This window comes from Globicephala melas, chromosome 4 (genome assembly GCF_963455315.2).
Source record: "Globicephala melas chromosome 4, mGloMel1.2, whole genome shotgun sequence".
NCBI classification, from domain to species: Eukaryota; Metazoa; Chordata; class Mammalia; order Artiodactyla; family Delphinidae; genus Globicephala; species Globicephala melas.
Genome location: NC_083317.1, coordinates 11,749,359 through 11,773,650, shown reverse-complemented (window position 1 = coordinate 11,773,650; position 24,292 = coordinate 11,749,359). Strand labels below are relative to the sequence as shown.

General features: G+C 49.2%; 1 protein-coding gene across 1 annotated transcript; it reads left to right on the top strand.

Annotated features, from left to right (window-relative positions):
* The first annotated feature begins 1,304 nt into the window (after positions 1-1,304).
* IL10RB (interleukin 10 receptor subunit beta) lies at positions 1,305-23,882 on the top strand. The gene is made up of 7 exons (XM_030880785.3): positions 1,305-1,509; positions 2,767-2,890; positions 6,034-6,191; positions 7,436-7,602; positions 11,448-11,595; positions 16,190-16,347; positions 22,869-23,882. The coding sequence occupies exons 1-7, from the start codon at positions 1,305-1,307 to the stop codon at positions 23,148-23,150; spliced, it is 1,242 nt and encodes a 413-aa protein (XP_030736645.2). The 3' UTR covers positions 23,151-23,882.
* Positions 23,883-24,292: the final 410 nt, after the last annotated feature.

The window sequence follows — 24,292 nt, the reverse complement described above, 5'->3', positions numbered from 1 at the left end:
AGAGTATTCTGGTAACATTCAGTGTGTTGTTTACCAGTTCAAAGTGATTTGCTTTGAAGGGAAAAGGCCCTGCCCATTCCCTTTATTCTCATGGATGTCTAATGTTTCTGCATCATGTTTCCCAGAGTAAAGAGCAGGGTTTATAGCAGGGGCAGTCAGCATTGTTTACCAAAGTCTCCAGGGAAGAGCTGGAAAGCAGCAGAAAAAGAGGAGGGAGGCTGGGCTGCGGGAGAGAAAGGAGGGGCACACACCAGGAAACAGAAGCACAGGCTTCGGGTTGGGCTAGAAGTAGGGAAGGTCCAGCCAAGTCTTGGGCACCTCCCTGATGATATTCTGTCGCCTACACTCTTGAAAATTCAACTCTCAGCCCCTTGCACAACCCTCCTCAATCTGAGTGAGGAAGAGACACACCAAGTGCGGGCCGGGTGACTAATACAGAAACATTTGCATAAGGGAGAGGGACAGAATCTCTGTGTCATATTTTAAGATTTAATTTTGTACAATGGTTGGAGGTTGGTAAAAAAGAAAACACGCTTTTTAATATAAATTTGGGAATGTCTTCAGAGTTGTTTCTTATTAGACAGGATATATATGCAGCGGATGTGTGGTTCTGCTGGCATCTCTAGGTTGCACAAAACTCCCTCCAACTCTGTGCAGTGGCCTATGGGGGCCAAAGGCACATTCTCCCTCCCTGCGTTCAAGTTCATGTGAGGTGTTTTAGCGACAGACGTCAGGCAGTGTCTTACACCCCCTGGTACTTACCCTGCTCTGGGTTTTCCAACCTCACCACTGCAGAGCTGAAAAAGAGGAAATTAGGCCTTTCTCAGCAGTGTTGTGAGAGAAACGATTATTGACAAAGAAATGACTTGGCTTTGTGTTGTTGCTTATCCCTGGGGGGAGGGGGGAGTTACGGTAAAGAAGACCCTCTCAAACTGGATTTGCTAATGGAGTGCTTTAAAATCAGTTTATTTGCGGGGAGAGGGGTTACAGAGGCCGTGCCTGTTCTCTGGAGAAAACTTGGGGAATACTGCATGGTGTAAACCACCACCATCCAGATATCACCTCTGGGTTGGCGTTGGAGTGTATTTATTTAACTTGCGACTCCTTTCAAAGCATGCATTTAAGGTAATAGGGACATGGCACGCACAGTTTTGCAATCTGTTTTACAATCCGTTTTCCACTCACCTGGAGGAGGATAGTGCCCTTCCACCTCTGCACCTGCCCCTGCCAATCTGCCAATCGGGTGACAGCGGTCTCTAGAGACTGGCGCGCGGGGGCGGGGTCCGAGGCAGGGGCGGGGCTTCATGTCGCCCCGCCCCGCCGGTTCCCGGAAGCAGCCTCGGGGCGGGGGTAGCGAGGCTCCCTACGCTGGAGCGGAAGCGGGCGTAGGGGCGCGTACCCCGGTGCCCGGTGGCTGCCCGCGGCCCCCCCGAGCGCCCTCCCGGGCTCCATGCGCGACCATGGCGCAGAGCCTCCGGAGCTGGCTGGGCGGCTGCCTCCTGGTGTCAGGTGAGGGGTCTGCGGGGAGGGGACGCCGGGCATTCTCCGGAGTGTCGGCTCAATCGCGCGCCCAGCGCGCTTCCCAAGCCGGGCTACCTGCGCGGAGACCCGGCCCCGCCTTGGCGCTGCGTCCCGACCCGAGGTGTGCTCGGGAACCAGGAGGCTCGGCTACGACGTCGGGCAGCGATGGCCCCAAAGACGACCCCTGAGCGGACCCCAGAGGCGCACTCAAAGTGACTAAGTGCCTGGGCGGGCCGTCAGGGCCTCCCACTAAGTCCCCAGCACCCCAAGATCTGAATTCTGCCCCTCAACTCTGCAGCTCTATTGTTTCTGAGTTCTAAATCCAGTGAAACCCTTCCTGTCCCGCTCTAAATTGCTAGCCGAGGTTCAAACAGCACTATGGATCCCTCCTTCCTTTCTGATGAACTCATCCCTGGCCTTCCAGGGTACCTTGCTCTCCGGTTTCCCTCCTACCAACCAGCCTGTTTCTATTTGGGATCCTCCCCCTCTACCAGATCTCCATACAGCCAAGTTCATGCCCGAGTCCTCTTCTCTCCTTCCCCTACAGTATCCCTTTTGGGGGGTATCAGCAGAACTCTAGCATTAAATACCAGCTATGGGCTCACGACTCTCAAATTTATATCTGTTGGCATTAGTTGGGTGATGGGCCGGTGGCGGTTTAATATACTCTTCTCTGTACTTTTGTGTATGTTTGGCGTTTTCTATTAAAAAGTTTAACAACTATTTCTGTCTCTAGCCCAGATCTATATTCTGTGCCCCAGGCTCATTCATCCAGCTGTCTCTGATATACCGACTTACGTATCCTTCACATCTCAAACCTAATGCAAATTCTCAACTGGGACTCCTGATTTCCCTGTCCCCAGCTCCAGTCAGGCCATCAGGTACTTAAGCCAGGAGTGGATATTAACATCTACTTCTTCACACCAAATGTATTAGGAAACCTAGATTTTAAACCTCTGGAAATATACCTAAAATCCATCTACCCACCCCTTCACACCTTTCTACCACCACCCAAATCCAGGTCACCCTCAGCCATCCCCACGTCACTCTTACTATCCTCCTCCCCTTAGCAATTTCTTCTCTTCAGATACAATGAAGCACAGCTGAAGCATGTCTCTCCTTCACCCACATGCGCATGTGAAGACTTGGAGCCATAGGGAAGACCTGAGTATGGGATATGGTTATTTTCTTGGACAGCCTTTTAGAGGAAGAGAGTTGCCAACTTTTTCCCCTTTATTTTTACAGCATTAGGAATGGTGCCACCTCCTGAAAATGTCAGAATGAATTCAGTTAATTTCAGGAACATTCTACAGTGGGAGTCGCCTGCTTTTCCCAAGGGGAACCTGACTTTCACAGCTCAGTACCAAAGGTAAGTCTGGGGTGCTCTTGTCAGAGGATGGTGGCTTTGGCTGGGCTGGTCACTGGGCCAGACCAAGGAGAGAGTCTGACTGCTGTCACCCCAGTGACCTTGACAGCCCAGGGGGAGCCTCTCTCCTGGCCTTCTTCTTTCTGTCCCAGAAATTCTTGTGAAAGCGCTGTTCTCTGAAAACAGACAAGTAAACTCCTTTTTCCTTTTTCTTGTGATGGTTCATGGTGTGACAGACATTTTATCATGGAGATGGCGAGTGTCATCGGCCACAGTGGCAGCCTACCGCAATGTGAACATATCGGGCTTGTCACTATGAATGTTTTCTAAGAGACAAATGCCAGTGGGGACCATCTTCCAGTTATTAGAGTAGTATTGCTAGAAGTCAACAGTGGAAGCCATCCAAGAAAACTGAGGTATTCAAAGCAGGCAGGAAGCCCCTGGCTCGCTTACCGCCGACCCCCTCCAGTAGGTTATAAACTGCACACCCAGTACTGGGGAGGTGCAGGTCATTTGCATAGAGAGCACTCAGTTACTCTGAAATTGAATGTAAGACAGCTGCTGGGCAGACGCTTGTGAAGGAAGGGTATCACCAACCACGGTTGCCTCAGTGGTGTTCTGACCTCCCAGGACCTGCCCAGCCTGTCGCCAGCCCTCCCTTGGCAGCCTGCCACTGTACACCACAGGCTGGAGTGCAGATAACGCACCTTTGTGCCAGGTGCAGACAGCAACAGGAAGCCAAAGGCCAGTGAGCCGCACACCTGCTTCCCGTGTGACTCAGAAACTTCGTCAAAGGCAGACAGCTCCTTCAGTGAGGAGGGAGGAATTGGGGGTCTCAGATGCCGTGGATCCCACACTCCTCCCCCCTGGCCTTTATTTTACAAACATATCCAAGGCCTGCTAAGTCAGAGAAGAAGGAGAAAGATGAATAAGATAATCCTCGTTTACATTTTTTTTAAACTTTTTAGTTCGAAATAATTCCCAGGTAACAAAACATTTCAAAATTTCAAGTATAATACAAAGAACTTTCAAAGAGCCTATATTCACCAATTTTTAAGGTTCGCCACATTTTCTTGCTTTTGCCCCTTGATATTTCATTGTGTACTTCATGAGAGCAAGGATAACCTTTCACATCGCTGTGGTACAGTTATCAAGATTTGGTAGCTTCACCAATGATACAGTCCTTTAAGGCCATATTCCAGTTTTGTCAGTTTCCCCAAGGACTTAATTAATAAGCATCATTCTGAGATTTATTTTTCTCCTGCGGTGTATTTTCTAGCACTGACTGGTTTTATAATTTCGTCTGTGTTTTCTCCACTCTGTCTTGATAGCTCTAGGGATTTCACTGTGGAAAATGAGCTTCCCTCTCTGTCTGTCCCTCTCCCCTGTGGCTAATTTCTTGTTGTTCTGTTCTTTGCTTCTTTGCCATTGGAGTAGAGGCGTTTGGTTTTAGGTGTTTGTCTTTTAGATGAGAGCTCCCAATAACCAAGAATGGATACCTGGGTTCCAGGTCTCCTCAGCATAGACTTGCAGACCAAGCATGGCCTGTGCTGGGGAAAACAAAAGACGTGCTGGGTGTGGAAGAAATTTGATCCTGAAAAATCTGATTACCCTTCTGTGGCTCTGGAAAAGGTTTGATTAGAATTTAACCTGAGCAGTTGCACAGTACAAATTCTTGTTGTATGTGTACATTGGGTAGGGCTGGCCGGTGGTGGAGGGAACTTCAGAGGATGGCTTGGTGATTTGAATATGGAAACATCTAAAACAATTAGATGTAAATATGGGGAATAGATCCTATTAGCTACTTAATGGGAAGAAAAATATCTGTAGGTGCAATAAAAATGACCTAGTGAAACGGAAGTTATTGCAGAACAACTCTTGCAATACTCCTGTGTTCCACCCAATTCATGCATTAGTTTAAATGCATGGAAAGAAATGGCCGCATGTGAGAAAACCCCCTTCATGAAATGACCCTTGGATTTCCCCAACGATGGGATGTTAGGCAGCCACGGAGACTTGATTGATTAGAGAAATGTTTGTGGTCTATTAAGTGAAAAAAGCAGACAGTGAAATAGCATAAGCCCAATTATCTCTGCCTCCTAAGAGTGCCGTGGACTGTGGAGTGGTGCCTGAGGCAATGGGCTCTGAAGTCAAGCAGACCCAAGCCCCATGGGGGAGCGTCTTAGGCTCTCTACACCTGGGCCTCACCTATAAAATAGGAGTGATGTCACTTCCGCCCTCCTGGGGTTGTGAAAATTCAATGAGATAATACTGCAAAATCAGTGCCCCACCTGACACCTACGTGCTTGACAAGTGTTGGCTGTTATTATTGTTATCACCGTCATCTTCATTATTACCTCTTAGAGTAGCCAGATTGGTTTTGGCACAAAGACAGGAAGGTGCCAGTCAGACAAGATTCATACTTTTTGCAAGACCAGAGCCTGGATTTCCTTACCTCAGGCGGAGCTAATTATAGCTCCTTTGGCTGTTGTGAGGTTAAGTTACACGTACCTGGTAGGTATTCTCAAACATTCCTTTCCTTCCACTTCATGTTTCTGCCACCCTCCCTTCAGGGGTTGGTGCCAGGGCTGGAGATCTGAGGTCAACGAATTTTATAATTTTTCCAGCGTAACTGAACAATAGTCACTTACAAGACATTATTTGAAATCATTATGATACACTTATTTTGGCTAATCTGTGAATATCAACATTTCACAAACCATGCCCCACAAGTTTCAGAAATACATAGTTAAAGAAGGCAGCTTTCTTGGTCAAATATGTTGAATACTCAACCCCTTTTTGGAAAGACACATTTTACTAGGATATGAAAGTCTCTGAGCAGTTCTGTTGTGAAGACAGACACCTGTTCATGTCTCACCCAGTTTTTGCCCCAAATTGTTTGACTGTGGGATGGACTGTTTTTGAAATGTCTTATGATACCTAAAGGATCATTAAGGTTCCATGGAGCACAGTTTGGAAAATGCTCGTGTGAACGATACATAGTATTCTTTGAAATTGACAGTAAAGAATTTGCTTTATTCTCCTCACGTTATCCTCCATTATCCTTTGGTAGCAGAAGAATAAAGCATCAGTCAGCCTCAGAGCGACTGAGGGTAGAACTCTCATGATTTCTTCTGATTTTGTAGTTACAGGAAATTCCAAGATATATGCACAAGTACTGTCTTGACGGAATGTGATTTCTCAAGTCTTTCCAAGTACGGTGACCACACCTTGAGGGTCAGGGCTCAATTTGAAGACGAGCATTCAGACTGGATAAACATCACCTTCTGTCCTGTGGATGACAGTAAGCCATCTTGGTTTTGATTTTGTTGTTATGTCATCATCTTGCCTTGATTTCATTTCCCCCTTGGTTGGCCCGTCAGCAAGAGTTCTTTGAGTGCCCACCAAGTGGATGGCCTTGCACAAGGGGCTTAGGGAATGTAATAAAAAGGGCTGTGGCCTTAAAGAAGTTTGTGGGAGAGATAGGACAGGATAGGCATAAAGCAATAAGATAATTAAATATAAATTTGATGACTTTAATGCCTCGAGGGTAAAAACGAGTTGGAGCCAGCGCTGTTAATGAGAAAAACTAGAAGGATTTGTGTGTTGAATTTTGGAGGAGGAAGTCAGTTTGGAATCATGACTTAAAGAAATGTGATGCAATCAGCAGAAAAATAAAGACTGATTTTAGGCGGGTGTAGAGACAGAAAGACCAGCTGGCCCGGGATGAAGGACAGAGGGACGGATACAGCTGATGGCAGATGGGTTGGGTCAGGCTGGCTGGTCGGCATTGAAAAAAGTATTCCCAGGTTAGAGCCGGAAGGTCATGGGGACCCACCAGAGGTCATAAAATGAACATCATTAGAACATCAGGAATTGAAAACTAATTAAACCACCAGATAGCAATTGAGAGAATAAGGAGGAGAAGAATCTCATGAACAGAACTCAAGTGCAGCCCTCCAAAGAGCAGATCGAGAAATGCATTAGAAGGATTGCCCAGGACTTCCCTGGTGGCGCAGTGGTTAAGAATCCGCCTGCCAATGCAGGGGACATGGGTTCAAGCCCTGGTCTGGGAAGATCTAGTTTCAGACTTTGTTGGAAAATGTATTTGCTGGAAAGTGGTTTAATTATATAGGTTCAACACTAAAAATAGAAATACCATCTGTTGCTTCCAACCCAACAATGGAAATAAAGAAGATTCAACCCAACAGAAAGAAAAAAAGAGGAGAGGAATTAAAAAATAAAAAATGGGACTCTTTACAGAAAACACAAAGTAATGTAGTTGGAATAATTCCAAATATATCAAATCACAGTAAACATAAATGGACTAAACCTGATTAATGAAGGCAAAGATTAATAGATTTTTTTTTTTTTAAGAAACAAAATCCAAGAATCCTCCTTAGCCACATCTGTCAGCATCACCTCAGCAGTGTATCACAGGGCAGAGTACTTCAGTAGCCCAGTTGGTCTGCCCAGTTACGAAAAGTAAATGTTGATGTTTTTAACATGTGAATTTTGATTGTCATTTTGCTTTGTTCTCATACTTAGCCATTATCGGACCTCCCAGAATCCAAGTAGAAGCACTTGCTAATTCTTTACATATGCGTTTCTTAGCCCCGAAAATTAAGAATGAACCTGAAACATGGACCATGAGGAATATTTATAACTCATGGACTTACCATGTGCAATATTGGAAAAATGGCTCAGACGAAAAGGTAAGCACGGCGAATCACATGCATTGCAGATGTAAGCTCCCTCTCCTTTGCTCAATGTTGGTCGGAGGGAGGCTTTGCCAGGTGGCAGCACCTTATGGTCCAGAGCAGGGGTCTGTTGGGGACCAGCCCCAGGATCTAATGCCTGATGATCTGAGGTGGAGCTGATGTAATAATAATAGAAATAAATTGCACAATAATAGAAATGAACTGCACAATAAATAAATAAATAAATAAACTGCACAATAAATAAATCATCCCGAAACCACCCCCCTGCCCCTGGTCCTTGGAAAAATTGTCTTCCACGAAACCGGTGCCTGGTACCAAAAAGGTTGGGGACCACTGGTCCAGAGGATCTCAGGCCTGGTCCTTTGAGCTCCAGAAGCTTCCCATTGTGGGGGATGGCCGGTATGTCAGGTCATGCTTCCCATTCCACAAGGGCAATGCACAGAGCAGACTTCCTGGGTGCTGGTGCAGGAGCTCAGGCCTTTCTCTCCCCAAAGGGAAGTTGCCTAAGAAGGCAGAGCTGACTCAGCTGTTGGCTGGTGGAACTTGGAGTCAGCGGAGTCAGGTGATCAGTGAATGTCTACTGTTGCATGGCATGAGGCCCCAGTACACCACAGAATAATCAAGTCCGTGTCCAGGGCAGCCCCCGCCCTGGATGAATGGTGGGTGTCACATTTTACTGGACTGACCCCACTTTTCCCCATTGCTTTCCTCCTCTTCCAGGGACAGTGCCTTTCACAACATGGGCTGGGAGTGGAAAGATCCTGTTGGAACGTTGCCCCTGCCATTGTGTGACTCTAGTCACATTCTTGACCTCAGCTTCTCAGGTCTGCAAAATGAGCATATAATCCACTTCGTTAATAAAGTGGGGATAATAACCTACTTTATAGGATTGTTGAGGAATTTAATGACATAATGAAAAAAGTAAGCTTGTCCCATTACCTGAACAATGGGTATGGTCAATACGTGAGGTTCCCGTGCCCTTGTGTAGACGTGTCAAGACTATTTTCATTCATCTTTGTTCAACTCTTACACTTAGTGCTTCTGAGCTGAATGCCATCTGTGGTCCTAAACTAACTTACGTATATTTTATGTAAGTTAAGTTATGCGTATGTTATCTCCTCTGCATTAAATGTTGATTTTATCACTGATTCTCAAGCGTTTGGGAAGAAAGGGTCACCCATGCATATTGTCTGAAGAATGATGTAATTAAATTTATATCTACATACTATGTAGCCCCCCAAAAATCTCAAGTTAATCTCCCTCCCCCAAAAATGCTCTGTTGTGATCAATTCGCAACGTATATAAATGTCAGATCACTATGTTGCACACCTGAAACCAATAAGATATTGTATATCAACTATACTTCAGTTTTTAAAAATGCTTCGTTAACTGACGCAGGGGATCTGCCTTCTTCACAGAATAGATGATTTTGCTTATAGTCAAGGCCCCAGGATTTGTGTGCCTAGGAAGCAACACAGAAAGTTTTATGGTCACTTATCAAATGCAAGTGTCCCTGCCAAAGTCTGGGGTACGAAGGTAACTCCTGGAGGTTGCAGCCTACTGTGATTAAGGATCAGATTCCACAGTTACCAGGCCTGAGTGCCTCCTGCCCCAGGCATGAAATTCAAAACCCAGTTTATCTCTTTAGCTTCTTACCTAGAATATGCCCTCAGGACAGGCATATGGTTACATATTTGTGCCTTCACTCTGCCTGCAGTGTGGAAGACTTTGGTGTGACACACGGAGTGTTGGAAAGGCTGCCTGCTCCCCAGTGCCTCCCTCACTGTGCCTGCAGGGTCACCTTTACCAGTTTATACGTGCTGTAGACTCAGCGTTTGTGTTCCCTTCCCCCTTTCCCCACCCCACCCACACTCCCCTGCAAATTCATACTTTGAAACCTAATCCCCAATGTGATGGTAGTAGGAAGTGGAGCCTTTGAGAGGTGATTAGGTCATAAAGGTGGAGCCCTCGTGAATGGGATTAGTGCCCTTATAAAGGAGGCCCCAGAGAGCTCCCTTGCCCCTTCCACCATGTGAGGACTCCTGAGAAGACCCAGCTATGGACCAGGAAGCAGGCCTTCCTCAGACACCAGATCTGCCAGTGCCTTGACCTTGGACTTCCCAGCCTCCAAAACTGTGGGAAGTAAATGTTGATAAACCACCCAGTCATTGGTATTGTTACAGCAGCCCGAAAGAAATAAGATTAAATGGTTCCCTTTTAGAATGCAGGTGTCTCTGAGAGAGTGCCATATTAGGTCGCCGAGCTAAGAGCATTAAAAGCTTTTAGAAATTCTTTCTTCCTGATGGGAGAAAGTGAGAAAAAATCAGAAGTTGTCCAGAAGCGAAAAAAGGCTAGAAAAGCCCTCACATCCGTGCCACCCTCTTCCATGTATGCTTCTGACATGTCAACCTCTGAGTTTAGCCTTGAAAAAAATGCATTGTAAGGTTTTAGAAATATTGGGTTCCTGGAAATGAAAGCCAGGGGTTTTTTGTTTTTATTTCTGCTTTTAATGATTAGAAGTTATACTGTACTCTTCATGTTTTCAATTGGTAAAATCCAATTCTCACCTTCAGTGAGCTTAGCTTCTTATACAATAAAGGAATCAAGCTGTCAGCAGGCCCAGCCCCCAAAGAAAAGTAACCAATTACTAAAGTAAAAACAGAGTCTGTGCTCACTTTCTATTGCAGCTCCTATTCACGTAACAGATTTTTCATAAGGCCCTTCTGTGAGGAAATTGTAACCATGCTGGAAATACAGGCAGTATGTACTCTTTGAATTCCCTTGATTTTACTGTAAACTATTTTGGTTTCTCAAATTCAGAAATACATCATCAATTATGATATATTTAAATTAAACTAAGATGAGTCTGGGACGCCCCCACCAGAGTTAGGCTGAGGGGTGTGCCCTCGAGGGGAGTCGAGCCGCTTGGGGGCGGGCAGCTCAGGTTCGTGAATGGAGAAGTGATTCAGAGGAGACCCCCAGGCAGCCTTGTCAGGAACATGCTCTGGACTTAGAAAATCACACTGAGTCTTACTGTAGATGACTGGTGTGTTCACACACCAGAAAATCACACTGAGTCTTACTGTAGATGACTGGTGTGTTCATTTGCCAGGGCTGCTTTAACAAAGTACTGTAAACTGGGTGGATGAAACAACAGAAATGTATTGTCTCAAGGTTCTAGAGGCTGGAAGTCCAAGATCAAAGTGTCAGCAGGATTGGTTCCTTCTAAGGACCATGAGGAAGGATCTGTTCCAGGCCTCTCGCCCAGCTTCTGGTGGGTGCTGGCGATCTTTGGGTCCTTAGTATATAGAGGCATCACCCCAATCCCTGCCTCATCCTTACGTGGCATTCTGTGTGCACGTCTGTGTCTAAATTTTCTCCTTATAAGGACACCAGTCGTATTGGATTGGGGCCCACGCTAATGACCTCATTTATGTTGATTACATCCACAAAGACCCTCTATCCAACCAAGTCACTTTTGAAGGTACTAGGGGTTAGGACTTCAACATCGAATTTGGGAGGGGCGAAATTCAACCCATACAACTGGTTTATTTTTTTTAAAAAAGGAAGTGGGATGGCTTGTTTGTCATTTAAACCGGAGAATTCAGGGCATGAGGTGGTTTGGCAGGACCGTGGTCAGTCCTTGCCCTGCCCACCCCGACCTCAGAATGGTCTCCGGGGCCCCTGAGACGACCCAGGAGGAGCGCCTGCTTCCTTCATCCTCCTATTTTGAGCCTGAAGGAGAGATTATAACGAGTAAGTGGGGCGGGGAGGCGGGGGAGAATAGATGACGTCCCTTCACTGCTGAGGCATGTTCTTATTTTTGTCTCTGTTACTAGTTTCCAGTTACTGGTCAGTATGACTTCAAGGTCCTCCAAAATCTTGAGTCACAGACAACTTACTGTGTTCAAGTTCGAGGGTTTCTTCCTGATCGGAACAAAACCGGGGAGTGGAGTGAGCCTGTCTGTGAGCAAACAACCGCTGACGGTGAGTCTCGAGATGCACCGTCTACAGTTCTGTCTCCTCTGAGCATCTTTTTCCTGAAGGGAGGGCATCATGCAGCTTGTGGGATATTAGCCCCCCGACCAGGGATCAAACCCACGCCCCCTAATGTGGAAGCACGGAGTCCTAACCCCTGGACCTCCAGGGAAGTCCCTCCTCTGAGCATCTTAAGTAACTTTAGAGACTCCCCAGGAGTGTGAGGGCCAGAAGGCTCCTTAGAGATCGTCATCCAGCTCAAACTCCCACCCAGTTCAGCCGTGACTGACCGCCTCATGCTGGGAAGGAGACCCCACCTTCTGAGGCAGCTCGTTCACTCCTAGACCAAAGGGATGGATGGGAGATCCTTCCGTCCGTGGAGCTGAGGTCTCCCTCCACGCGTCCGCCTCCAGTGTGCTCGTTCTGTCCTCTTGGGCCCCCTGAAGCAAGTCTCAGTCCTCCCAAGCCCACCCAGCCAAGGTCGAGCCCTGACACCCCCCGGCCAGAAGCCTTTCCTTGCGAGGCTGCGCATCTCCAGTTCCTTCAGGCACGTGATGGGAAGAGTTTGGAAACCCCTTCACTGTCCTCAGCAAGCTGGTTTTAGGGTTCCTCGTGAATTCAGGACCTCAACACAGTCCCCCACATATGATGTGTACCACAGTGTCTAGCAGAGTGCCTCCACGCTTGGTGTTTCTTAAAGAAAAAAACATGGGGAAGGAGGAAGGGAAGGAGGAAAAGAGGGAGGGGGAGGGTACCAGTTGGCCTAGACACTGAGTAATTTTGTACGGATGCATTGCATTGGCGTACAGAATGATAAAAACTTGTGGCCTAGATGTCTGTGTACAAACGTCAGGCCCTTTGGGGCCTTTTTGTCACTTAAAGATGTCCAGAGGTTCCGCCGGCTCAGACCACAAAAGGATGCATACACGCAGGTCTGCTCCTGACCATTTTCATTTACGGAGGCCCTGCTGGAAGCAAGGTGCTGATCTGGGGGCTACAGAAATACAAAGGAGCGTAATGAAGAATTCCCTCCAGAGAGAGAGTAAAACTGTTCATCTTCTGTGTCACTGCCATTCTGAGGCAACTGCAGTGCTGCCGTCACAGTGATTCATCATTTCAGCTTATCAGGTTCTTCGTGAATGTTGGTTTTTGTCATTGAACATATTTCTCTCCCTGTTTTGCTTCGTCTCGTCAACTGATTTGCTGGTAGGAGGTTCAGGATCCTTACCAGTTCGTTGTTTAAACTGTTGGTGTGTCTAGGATATACCTCCCTCTAGACCGCCTAACTAGTTGCTTACTGGTCACCAGTCCATCTGAATCTAGTGGACTATTATGTAAGCTGTTTGGTTTTACTGTCCACAAAGTCACCATGTAAGACTTTGGCAAATACGACCTGAAATTGACACCCAGTGCCAAGTGCAGCAGTGTCACAACCGTGTCCCATGAGTGGTTATGGGATATTTCTCAAAACAAGAGCCCGGTAGTCGGATGTGCTTGGAAATGATGGTACGCCGCATTTCTCTCTCAGAAAAGTCACCCTATATATTAGCATTTTTAGCATATTTGATCTTTCAACATCTTTTTTGAGGATAAGCATTCCAAGGAAAACAGCTTGGGAAAAACCAGCCCATAATGTGCCGTAATTTACCAACAAGTAACCCTATCCAAAACAGGAAAGGCAGCCGCTTTGAGCCAATTTCTTCTCGGTGGCCTCATGTTATTATTTTTTGTGATTGTCCTTATCTTTCTTAAGTATTTGTAATTAGCCACTTAACCATCCATTCCAGAATGTCTGTATTTTTTTCTGGACATCACATCCAGCTTTCCAGCCTGGAGTTTCCTGAATCTTGTTGTTGGGTTTTTTTCCTTCGTTTTGTAAATGCATGAATTACTTGCCTGAATCTAGGAATCTTTCACCTCACCCAGGAACGTGATCTTTTCAGTGCCATCCGAAGCTGTTCTCCAATCATATTAAGCACATTTTCTCAGGAATGCAGAGCCATATAGAAGATGGAAAGTCTTGCTGTCTCTCTGGAGGGAATTCTCTGTCAGTCTCCTTTCTTTTTCTGTAGTTCCCTGTCCAGTGCCACGCCTCTATCTGAGGCTGAGTCGACCTGCCTGTGTTCCTCCTGCCATGGCTAAGCCTCTCAACAGCACCGTTAAATAACAAGAGCTTATCTTTTTATTCCTTTCATGAATCATTTGTGCTTGAATCAGAATTCTGTGCTTTGGGGATCCTCACCCAGCTTGAATCCCTAGCATCCCTGACCTTGGAATCATCCCTCTTTCCTCTAAACACCTGCCAACTGCTTTCCCCAGGCCCGAGTACATGCCCGGTTGTCCTGTGTCCCGTCCTTCCCTGCTGTGAACTCCAACGTAATGAGTGGTGTGGGGCGCATCCTGAACTGCCTGGTGCCTTGGCCGCCTCATCTGCAAAATGAGGGGAATCAAAGGGTGTCACCCAGGACAGCGCCAGGCACAGAGTGAGCCCGCAATGTGGGTTCGATGTCATTGCCGTTATTAATAAGGACATTATTAAAATCATGCATTTAAATATTCCTTAAGGTTTATGGCATGGAACATGGCATGAGGCACACACTTTGACCTAAAAGAGAACTATTTCAAATATTTCGTGACTCTTAAGTGATCACCTATTAACTGACAAAATCCAAACTTTTTTTTTTTCTTTTCGGTACGCGGGCCTCTCACTGTTGTGGCCTCTCCCGTTGCGGAGCACAGGCTCCGGACGCACAGGCCCAGTGGCCATGGCTCACAGGCCCAGCCACTCTGCGGTATGTGGGATCCTCCCGGACCAGGGCACGAACCTGTGTCCCCTGCATCGGCAGGCAGACTCTCAACCACTGCGCCACCAGGGAAGCCCCCAAACATTTTTTAAAAGAAAAGGAAAAGTAGGGCTTCCCTGGTGGCTCAGTGGTTAAGAATCCGCCTGCCAATGCAGGGGACATGGGTTCGGTCCCTGGTCCGGGAAGATCACATGCCACGGAGCAACTAAGCCCATGTGCCACAACTACTGAGCCTGTGCTCTAGAGCCCGCGTGCCACAACTACTGAACCCACGTGCCACAACTACTGAAGCCCGAGTGCCTAGAGCCCGTGCTCCGCAGCAAGAGAAACCACCGCAATGAGAAGCCTGCACACCGCAAGGAAGAGTAGCCCCCGCTCATCGCAACTAGAGAAAACCCGCGTGCAGCAACGAAGACCCAACGCAGCCAAAAATAAATAAATAAATAATTTTTTTAAAAAAAGGAAAGGAAAAGTATAGCCCACTGAAAATCTGCTTTTGTCAAACATCATTTTAGGTTTTTTTAAACATAGTTCTCTCATTTAAACCTCACAAGTTTTCAATGAGAGCATTGAAAGGCTCTTCTCCCCTTTCAGAGACAGAAGATGAAGGTCCAGAGAGGTGAAGTAACTTGCCAAAAGTTGCTCAGCTAGTAAATGACAGGAAGGAAGTAATATCTAAGCCCACTGCCTACAGATTAATCCCATAGGTAAGCAAAGGCACGATTTCCCTGTGAAACAGAAAGGGAGTCCACCTGACAGCATGATCAGACAGACTGAAACAAGTTAGAGAGCCTTATATAGAGGGTGTTGATCACTAGATTCTCCCACAATTCACAGCCTGTGTAAAACAGTGTCTGCTCTCCTTCCCCATTTCCCCCTCTTGGTGAGTCACAAAAGCATCCTTTGAATTTTGTCACCATCAACCAGGTGTGCCTGTGGAATGTCCTTGTCTAAGATGCTCAAATGTCTGGGTTGGAGACCCAAGGAGACCCAGGCACTGTCCCCCAGGGGTTCATCATAGTGTCACCACCCATGCCAGGGTAGGTCCCACTGGAACTCTTAGACGGGGGCACGCTCCTTCCCGATGACGACATTTCAAAGAAATGGCTTTCAGGTCCTTGAGAAAGACGCTCCTTGGTTGTAGGAGATACATGTAGGTCCCAAAGGGACAGAGAAAAGATTTACAGTCCCGAGCTTTTTGTGAAAATGCACTAAGAAAGGAAGGTCAAGAGTTGGCAGAACAAAGGTGAATTCCTTTGGTAGCCTTGAGTTTTTCCAGAGAGGAGCTCAAGGGGGTGCTGGGTGGTCCCAGAGCTCAGCCTTGGGCTGCTGGCGACCACACTGTTGGGGGAGGTCTCTGAGTGCAGGGGATCAGGTGGGGTCATCTGTGCAGTTCTCAGTTCAGAACGCTGTAGCGCGTGTGTTTCACCGGGGCTCTGGGGCCCAGGGAGTCGTGTTTTCTGCTTCAAGGCAGAAGAGCTTTATCCCCACCAGGGAGCTGATTGCTACCCTGTGAGTAGGTAAAGTGGGTCAGAGTTCTTGCGGCCGCTGCTTTTGTGTGTGTACCAGCAATCATGCCAGAAACCCAGCTTGGAGGAAGACAGGAAAGGGTGAGACTTGAAAACCTCTGGGTCCTCGAACAGCTGCTGGGTTTCCTCCTCACGCCTTCCGAGACAAACGTGTGGGTCCCCCCAACGGTCAGGGGTTACCATTGGATTGTGATGGTGAAAATAGTGTTTCGGTCACTGTCAGCCAATCTGTGCCTGACAAGAACATGACCCAGCCCCTTGTCCCTGCAGAAATCGCCCCCACCTGGATCGTGGCCGTTGTCCTGGGAGCCTCGGTGTGCACCGCCCTCCTGACGCTCACTGGCTGCTTCGTCTTGCTGCGGTGCGTTTACAAGAAGGCCAAGCATGCCATCCCCCCGAGGAATTCTCTTCCACAGCACCTGAAAGAGGTAGGTAGCAGGATGGAGCCAGGTGTGGATTCGGAAACGCTGACCAGAAGTTGTCCTTCTAAGTCAGGGCCGCCTAACTCAGCACAGCGTGGTTTCCTGGAGAATGACACGCACCTTGCACGCTGGTCCCATCCCTGGTGCCACTCCAGGGAAGTCTGAGCTCATGGAACAGCCCTACAGGAGGGGGTAAAGGTTTGTTTTCCGAATCCCGTCCTCCAACCTGGACGTTGTTCCTTCTCCGACCTTCCCTTCCCCGAGCCCCAAGTCATCAGGGAGCAAAGGTGATGGTCCTGGGACAGGAAGAGATAAAGCAGAGCTCGGAGCAGAAAAGATGAGAGAGGGAAAACTGTAGGCTGAGTGCCAGCGAACAGCCATGGGCAGAGGATGGGAGGAGGGGCAAGTGCGGTTTCAGCTGTGGGACATCTGAGAGCAACTGAAATTACGGGATGTGTGTCCGAGACTTTAGGAAAGCAATTTTTTTTTTTTCAAGAAAGCTATTTTCAAAAGGTTTGGGAAGAAGAAAGGATGTACCTGGATAGAGACTGTAGGACGGAAGTGACCTAAAGAAATGAAATCATCCTGCCTATACTCTCACACTTAGAAATGAAAATGTGCCAGGCTCAGCCCCAAATGATCCTGTCTTTGGTCTCATTCCCCAGGAAACAGACTCTAAAATGGAGATTTGCATTCAGAAGTCTTAGTGGAGCTAGCCTTGCGAGTAACACCTCTGCGGGAGAGAGGGCAGCAGGATGGGATGAGGGATACGATGCCAGTCCTGAAGGGGCTGTGGTAGAGATGTCCAGGGCTGAGGCTAGAGGGCCCGGGGCCCACATTACCCTTGGGCTGGGTGTGGGTGCCCCCAGGAAGGAGGTGTAACTAGATGTGGCAGCTCCTTCAGCCCCGGGAACCTTGGGGGAGACGCTCAGTGGGGAGGCAGCCCCACTCCCAGCAGCCAGGAGAGCAAGTTCCTCCTTCCTGAAGGACATCTGGGTGGCGCATTGCAGCGTCCACTCCAGCCCACCCCATAAACCACCGGGACCCACGGGCGCAGCTTCTCGAGGAGCTAAGTCGATCTCTTAGATTACAAGGTTACAAGAGGAAGGTTAACGGAACAGGGTCCAGCCCCATCACTGCAGCTGGTCCCACGGGCACAAGTAACACCCGCTGCTCGGCTCTCCTTCTAGAGGCCCCTCTCCCCTGACCAGCCACTGCTGACATAGGCTACTGACCTGACGGGGTGACTCAGACCCTCCGCTCTGCGAGGACTGAGCCCCTGGTCACAGGACCCCAGGAATCTGGGCACTTGTGCTTATCCACTTGCCATCAGAATTGGGCAGGGGAAGTCCCAATACCATGAGGTGCCCCATCACCCAGCTGGGTGCTCCCATCGCGTAGCAGCAGCCTTTTCTCCTCCTGATGACCCTTGTGGCAACTCCTTTCCTTGCTGGCTAGTTTCTCGGCACAAGGATCCTGGCATGACGAGGTGGCAGCTATCACTTAAAGTTCGATGGGATCCCTACTGTGTCTCCTGGTGGAAATGTCCCCCACTGGGATGGTAACTGTTTTAGGCTTTGAGACCAAGATTGAGATATTATGTAGATACTTACGTAACCACTTACATGGCATCACTTATAACTCTAAAACCATGCCTAACTCCTGAGCCGTACAAAGAAACCTGGTTTCGGCCCCTGGGCCGTAGCTTGCTGACCCCTGCTCTGAGCTCACAGAGCCTAAGATTGCGTGGATACCAGTTCCCCAAGTGGGTCAGCGGGAGTGATGGCAGGCAGGGCCACTCCTACTTCTACCCCTCGGTCCCTGAGCCCCTGTACTCTACTTCTTGGGGACACACTATCACACACTGTCATTGATTCTCAGTGCGTGCCCAGTGCTGGAGGACGATGGCTGGTCCTCACAGGGCACCGTCTCCAAGCTGGTACCACTCCCAGTCCCCCCCTCCCCCCGTACCTTCAGCGGGCCAGCCGTCGTCCTTCCAGGCTGGCAGACGCTGGGTGGGTGGCCCCTCATGCAATACCATCAGGGTATTGCACTCCTGGCCTCCTCTGCTGTCATGGGGTCCCATGGCCTGACATGATGTAATGTGAGGTCTGTGTCAGTCAGCACGGGCCACCATAACAGAATTACCACACGCTAGGCGGCTTAAACCGCAGACACGTATTGTCTCAAGTTCCTGGAAGCTGGAAGCCCAAGATGCAGGTGTCAGCAGGGTCAGTTCCTTTCAAGGGCTGTGAGGGAAAAGCCGTTCCCGGTCGTTCCCCAGGCTGCTGGTGGCTGCTGGCAACCTTTGGTTCCTTAGTTTGTAGAAGCGTCCCCCCATCTCACCTTCATCGTCACATGGCGTTCTCCCATCTGTGTCCAAATCTCCTCAGATCAGATCAGGGCCCACCCTAATGAGCTCCTTTAACTTGAGTACCTCTGTAAAGACCTATCTCCAAATAAAGTCACATTCTGAGGCATGGACTCTGGAAGGGGCACCAGTGTACTCTGACTGGAGTTGACACCTGTTTCGGGAATGATCTGCTGTCCCTATCCTGCAGGGCCGTGGCTGGCACTGCTGAGGCCTGACAGAGCTCCACTGGCAGAGGGCCCCGCTCTGGGTCTCGGAGTTCATATGTGGTCCAGAGACCTCCCCACCTGGAGCTGCTCCCACAGTCCATCCACGCGCCTCTTTCCGGACTCCCTTGTGCTGGCCTTCCAGTTTCCCTTCCTCTGGCCCCTGACCACCAGCCTCGCCGTCGGCCCCTGCCTCGGATTCCATGAGTACCTGATCTTGGACCACTTTTCTTTCCACACAAAGGGGATGACCAGATGCACGGCCCGGAGCTCTGCCTATTGGGAGCTTCCCCCCCACTGCCATCAGGGCCCCCAGTTGGGGCTCCAGTGCAGCTGTGGGCCATCTTTGGTTTGTGCCCGTGTGCCACGCTGACCTCCCTGTGAGCCACGTTTGACCTCTTCCCGCTTCTCCTGGTCATGAGGACCCATCCCCCGGCGCGGTCATGGTGTGAACAGAGGCAGATGTACTGGTGCAGCAGGGGTAGATGCAGGGGAGGCCGGGCCGCCTGCACGTGTGGCCTCTGACCCCACCTCAGGACCTGGTGGGTCTGACAGGCCTCGTGAGGGTCACTTCTAGGTGGCACGGTCACCTGGTGTCCTGTGGCCCAAGGCTCTGTCTCTCCCAAGTCCCCATGGCCAATACTCCCAGAGCTGTTTTCAAACAGCGTATAATTCTCGGCTGCAGGTGGCCAGCCTGGCCTCAGAACTGTAGTGGCCACACAGTGACGCTCCTCTTGGGATTTGCCATAAACTCCACTCAGCCTCTTTTCCCACCGCAGACCCTCCAAGGATCTGCCGGCTCTCACGTCCTCTTCATGTTCACTGGGTTCAGCTGAGATGTCACTGGGAGGTGAGGCCATACCCTAGCATCAGCCGGCGTGAGGTGTGGCTAGGACGGCTTGCTCCAAAGCCCGTACCCTCTTTGGGGCCCTTTCCTGCTCCAGGCCCCCTCAGAGCCGGCAGCCTTCTGTATCACTCACACCAGGAGCCATATTCCTGGTGTGGAATGTGCTGCCCCCCCAGAACCCAGAGGCCCACCTCGCATCGTGCTTCCCTGGCAGGGGTGGCGGGTAAGACACAATAACGGTCCCTTCCTTTGGAGAGGATGTCCTGGCATTCCCTATTCCGTGGGGTCCCTAAAACTGATGTGACAGGCCCCTGACTCTTCACAGGGTGACTCCCCCACCCTCTGAAGTGCGTCTCTTAGGGAGGCCTTGCCACTTCTTGCTTTCCTGGGCCTGTTAATGTGTTGTCGTGGTAACTGACGTCAGGCCTTTGTTCCCACACCAGCCAGTCCATTGTCCGGGCTGCCCCTGGGAAGGACTCGTACAAGGCAGCTCCCTTCTGCGGAGGGCAGTTCCTGGACAGGGACTTGGCTGGGAGCTGTTTCAGCTCCAGTGAACAAGTGTGGGCAGCACAGCTCCTGCCATGGATAGAACGTGGACCGCGTGACTGTAGGCAAGAGACTCAGAGCGGCCAGAACCTTCTAACGAGAGTGACAGCGAGACTGCGGCAGCAGCAGGATGAGACGCGCGTCTTCTAGAGGTGCACTTCTGAGAAGCCTGTTCGCATCAGGAAGGACACACGGGCGGGCCCTTCGCTCAGCGTAGGAGGTGTTCTGTACGTGGGGAGCCGAGAGGAAGCCAAACTGTGTACCTGCTTTTTGCTTGTGGCTTCACCATCAGAGGGGCTCATCAGACAGGAAAGGACAGATGGGACAGTGTGGGACCAGGCGAACCGAAGCCAGAGGCGAGTTTAATTAAGGGGTCAGATGGCAGGAGCTCTGGCCTCCCAGGCTAGAAGACTTGGCAGGCTTGACTGTGGGCCAGTGGGTGGACAGGGGAGGCTGGAGAGGGGCCAGCGGAGTGAGGGCGAAGGAAGCACCAGGAACCCACGAGCAGATCAGGGTCCTCGGATCATGAAATTCTCCAGTTTGACTCAAAATGCAGAGAATTCATTAACCCTGGCCCAGAGGCTAATTTTGAGTTGAGGGAGATTTGCTGGGGATGGAGACGTTTAGCTGAAAAAGCCATAGGGAGGTTTACCCACCGCGGAGACTCTGAGCCTGCCACCAGCCTGCCCTTCGCTTTCTTGACATTTAGCGCGTCTTGCTTTGTCCTCTCCTCTCCTGTCTCCCAGGAGAGTCAAGGTAGCTTCCAGTGTGTTCCCGTGGCTCCACTGGACCCGAGCCTTTGGGGAGGTCCCTCCTCTCCGCAGCTACCGCCTTTGCACAACGGACCTGGGCGAAATCCCTGACCCCTGCCTTTCCCTTCGGTTGGCTGGTGGGGGTGGGGGAGGGTAGAATTTAGGTTAAGTCATCTCCCAGGGCTGAGCTATGGAAATTACTTTTGGAAGGCTTAACTGATCCCTTAAAGTGGAACCAACTGAGGGGAAGAAGTTAAAAATGAATGCCACGCTTTAAGGAACGTTTCTGCACCTCGTCCTGAAGATTTAAGAGCCTCGGTGAACCTACAAGGATGAAAAGTGGAGAATGTGCACTTGGCAGATATTTCAGGAAACGTACATGGGCATCTTCACGGTTGAAGTGTTGGAGTGACAAGGACGATTAGACGCTGGTTCCCGTCTGTAACTAGCCCGTCTGCTGGAAGGGACACACCATGAGTCATCGTTCGTAAAACGGGCTAGATGGAAACAAAGCACATAGATTTTAAATTTGCTAGTAGCCACGGTTATTTTTAAAGTAAAAAGGAACAGAGGAAATTAATATTAATAATACATTTTATGCAACCCAATATATCCCAAATATCATTTCAGCATGCACTCAATTAGTTTTTTCAATTGTTGAAATATTTACATTCTCTTTTTCATACGAAGTCTTCAAAATCAGGTATGTGTTTTACACCTCCAGCACACGTAGATCCAGACCGGCCAGGTTTCAAGTGGCTGGTGGCTGCCACACCGGACGCCACGGAGCTGGCTGAAACAGAGGGACACACAGGCTGCTGGGGAGCACCAAAGAGGGCCCCCAGCTCAGCCTGAGGACGCACAGGAGACTAGCTGTTATTCCAAGACACATCTACCCCGTGCTCACAGCATCCCAGCTTCCTAGAGGCACGGATGCCCAGGCGGCATCAGCCCCACAGCTCTGGGACCATCCTGTCTCCCTCTGGGTTTACAAGAGGAACTCTCAGAGGGGGACCTGTGATCACTCAGCAAATGAGATGCGGGTTTACTGTCGCATTTTTTAAATTGTGGTAAAATACACATAACATAAAATTTACCACCTTACCCACTTTTAAGCGTCCAGTTCAGTGGTATTAAGTACATTAACATTGTTGTGCAACCATCACCACCTTCCAGTCACAGGACTCCTTTCATCTTCAAGGCAGAAACTGTATCCGATAGAAAAACCTCCCCATCTCCCTTCTGCCCCTGGCCCCGGCCACCACCATCACTTTCTGTCTGTGAATTTGCCTAGTCTAGGTACCGCGTGTAAGTGGAATCACGCACCATTTGTCCTTTTCTGTCTGGCATATTTCACTTAGCGTAAGGTTCACCCATGTTGTAACGTATCAGCTTCATTACATTTTGAGGCAGAAAATATTCTGTTGTATGGCTAGACCACGTTCTGTTTATCCAGTCCTCCATGGATGGGCCCTTGGACCGCTTCCATCTTTGTCTATTGTGAATAATGTTGCTCTGAAGACGGGTATATATATATATATATATATATATATAGAGAGAGAGAGAGAGAGAGAGAGAGAGAGAGAGAGCTGAGGCCCTGCTTTCAGTTCTTATGGGTGTATACCCAGAAGTGGAATTGCTGGATCATATGGTAATTCTATTTTTAGTGTTTTGAGGAAGTGTCGTACTGTTATTGTCCCATTTTTTTAAAACAGCGTTTTCCAGCCAGGAGTTCTGTATAGAACTGTGAGCCCAGAAAAAGAAATGGGGAAATTTGATAAGTAACTCTTTTTTTTCTCTTGCAGTTTCTGAACCACCCTCATCACAGCACACTTCTCTTATTCTCCTTCCCACTGTCTGATGAGAATGAAGTTTTTGACAAACTGAGCGTCATCACAGAAGTGTGTGAAAGCCACAAGCCGAACCTTGGGGCGGGCTGCAGCCTTAGGACCTTGTCTGGGCAGGGGTCCTCTGAGCTGACCTCCAAGGAGGACACACACTCAGCCGGGCACAGCGACCCCCTCCTTCTCACGCCTGCCTCTGAGGGTGATCAGAGCAACCGACAAACAAGGGCTGAGACCAGCTGAGTAACCCCCGGATTGAGAATCTCAGACGCTGGGACAACGTCCACACCACCAAGGAGCTTGGCACAAATACTCCATCTTGGGAACTAGCCACCTTATAAAGGCCTTAATGATTTGAAAAAATAGCCACTGAAGGTGTGATTTTCAGCCTCATGTGCTCACTCAATATAAAAAAGTTCCAGGGAATTCCCTGGTGGTCCAGTAGTTAGGATTCAATACTGTCACTGCTGGGGCCTGGGTTCAATCCCTGGTCGGGGAACTAAGGTCCCACAAGCCACACGGCCCAACAAACAAAACGAAAAACAAGTTTTTAAACAAAAATATTTAAAATGAGGAATAAAAACCAAGATGCTGTAAAACCTGACCAGAGTGCCGATAGACTGATGTGAAAAATGGCCTCGACTCAAAAGTAACCGTCAGCAAACACTGTACATGTACAGAGCACAGACTTTGTGGATTCTCAGGGACACTTCGACTGGATTTATTTTTCTATGCGGACACATTTTATGTATATAATGCTGGTGCTCAATTAAAGTCTTATTCTCCGTTTAATCCGTGTGCGTTCGTTTAATGACACTACATCTGTGTGATTGTCAGATTCAACCAGGCTCTCGTGTGCCATCTTTAATGTTCATTGATTCAGCGGATGTTCCTCAGTCCCTGCCTGCTGTCAGCCAGGGACTGTGCCAGGCGCAGGGGCCCGACAGCATCTGGGAAGCTTCAGAGAATAGAAGGCCCTGGGCTTTGAATTCTACCTCGGACACTTATTAGCCTGTAACCTCTCAGTTTCCTCATCTGTACCTGGGGATGTAAGGATTAGTGACACTTGGTGAAAAATGCCCACCCCAGTGCCAGCACATAGCAGTCACTCAATAAACGGTAGCTGGCCTTACCAGCTACATAATCTCACGGGTGTGGCTGACTTCACAAACCTCGGTCAGCAACAAATGTCCTAGCAGACAAATAAAGCAGATTCATCAAAAGTCCCCAGAATAGGGCTTCCCTGGTGGCGCAGTGGTTAAGAGTCCGCCTGCCGATGCAGGGGACGCGGGTTCGTGCCCCGGTCCGGGAAGATCCCACATGCCGCGGAGCGGCTGGGCCTGTGAGCCATGGCCGCTGAGCCTGCGCGTCCGGAGCCTGTGCTC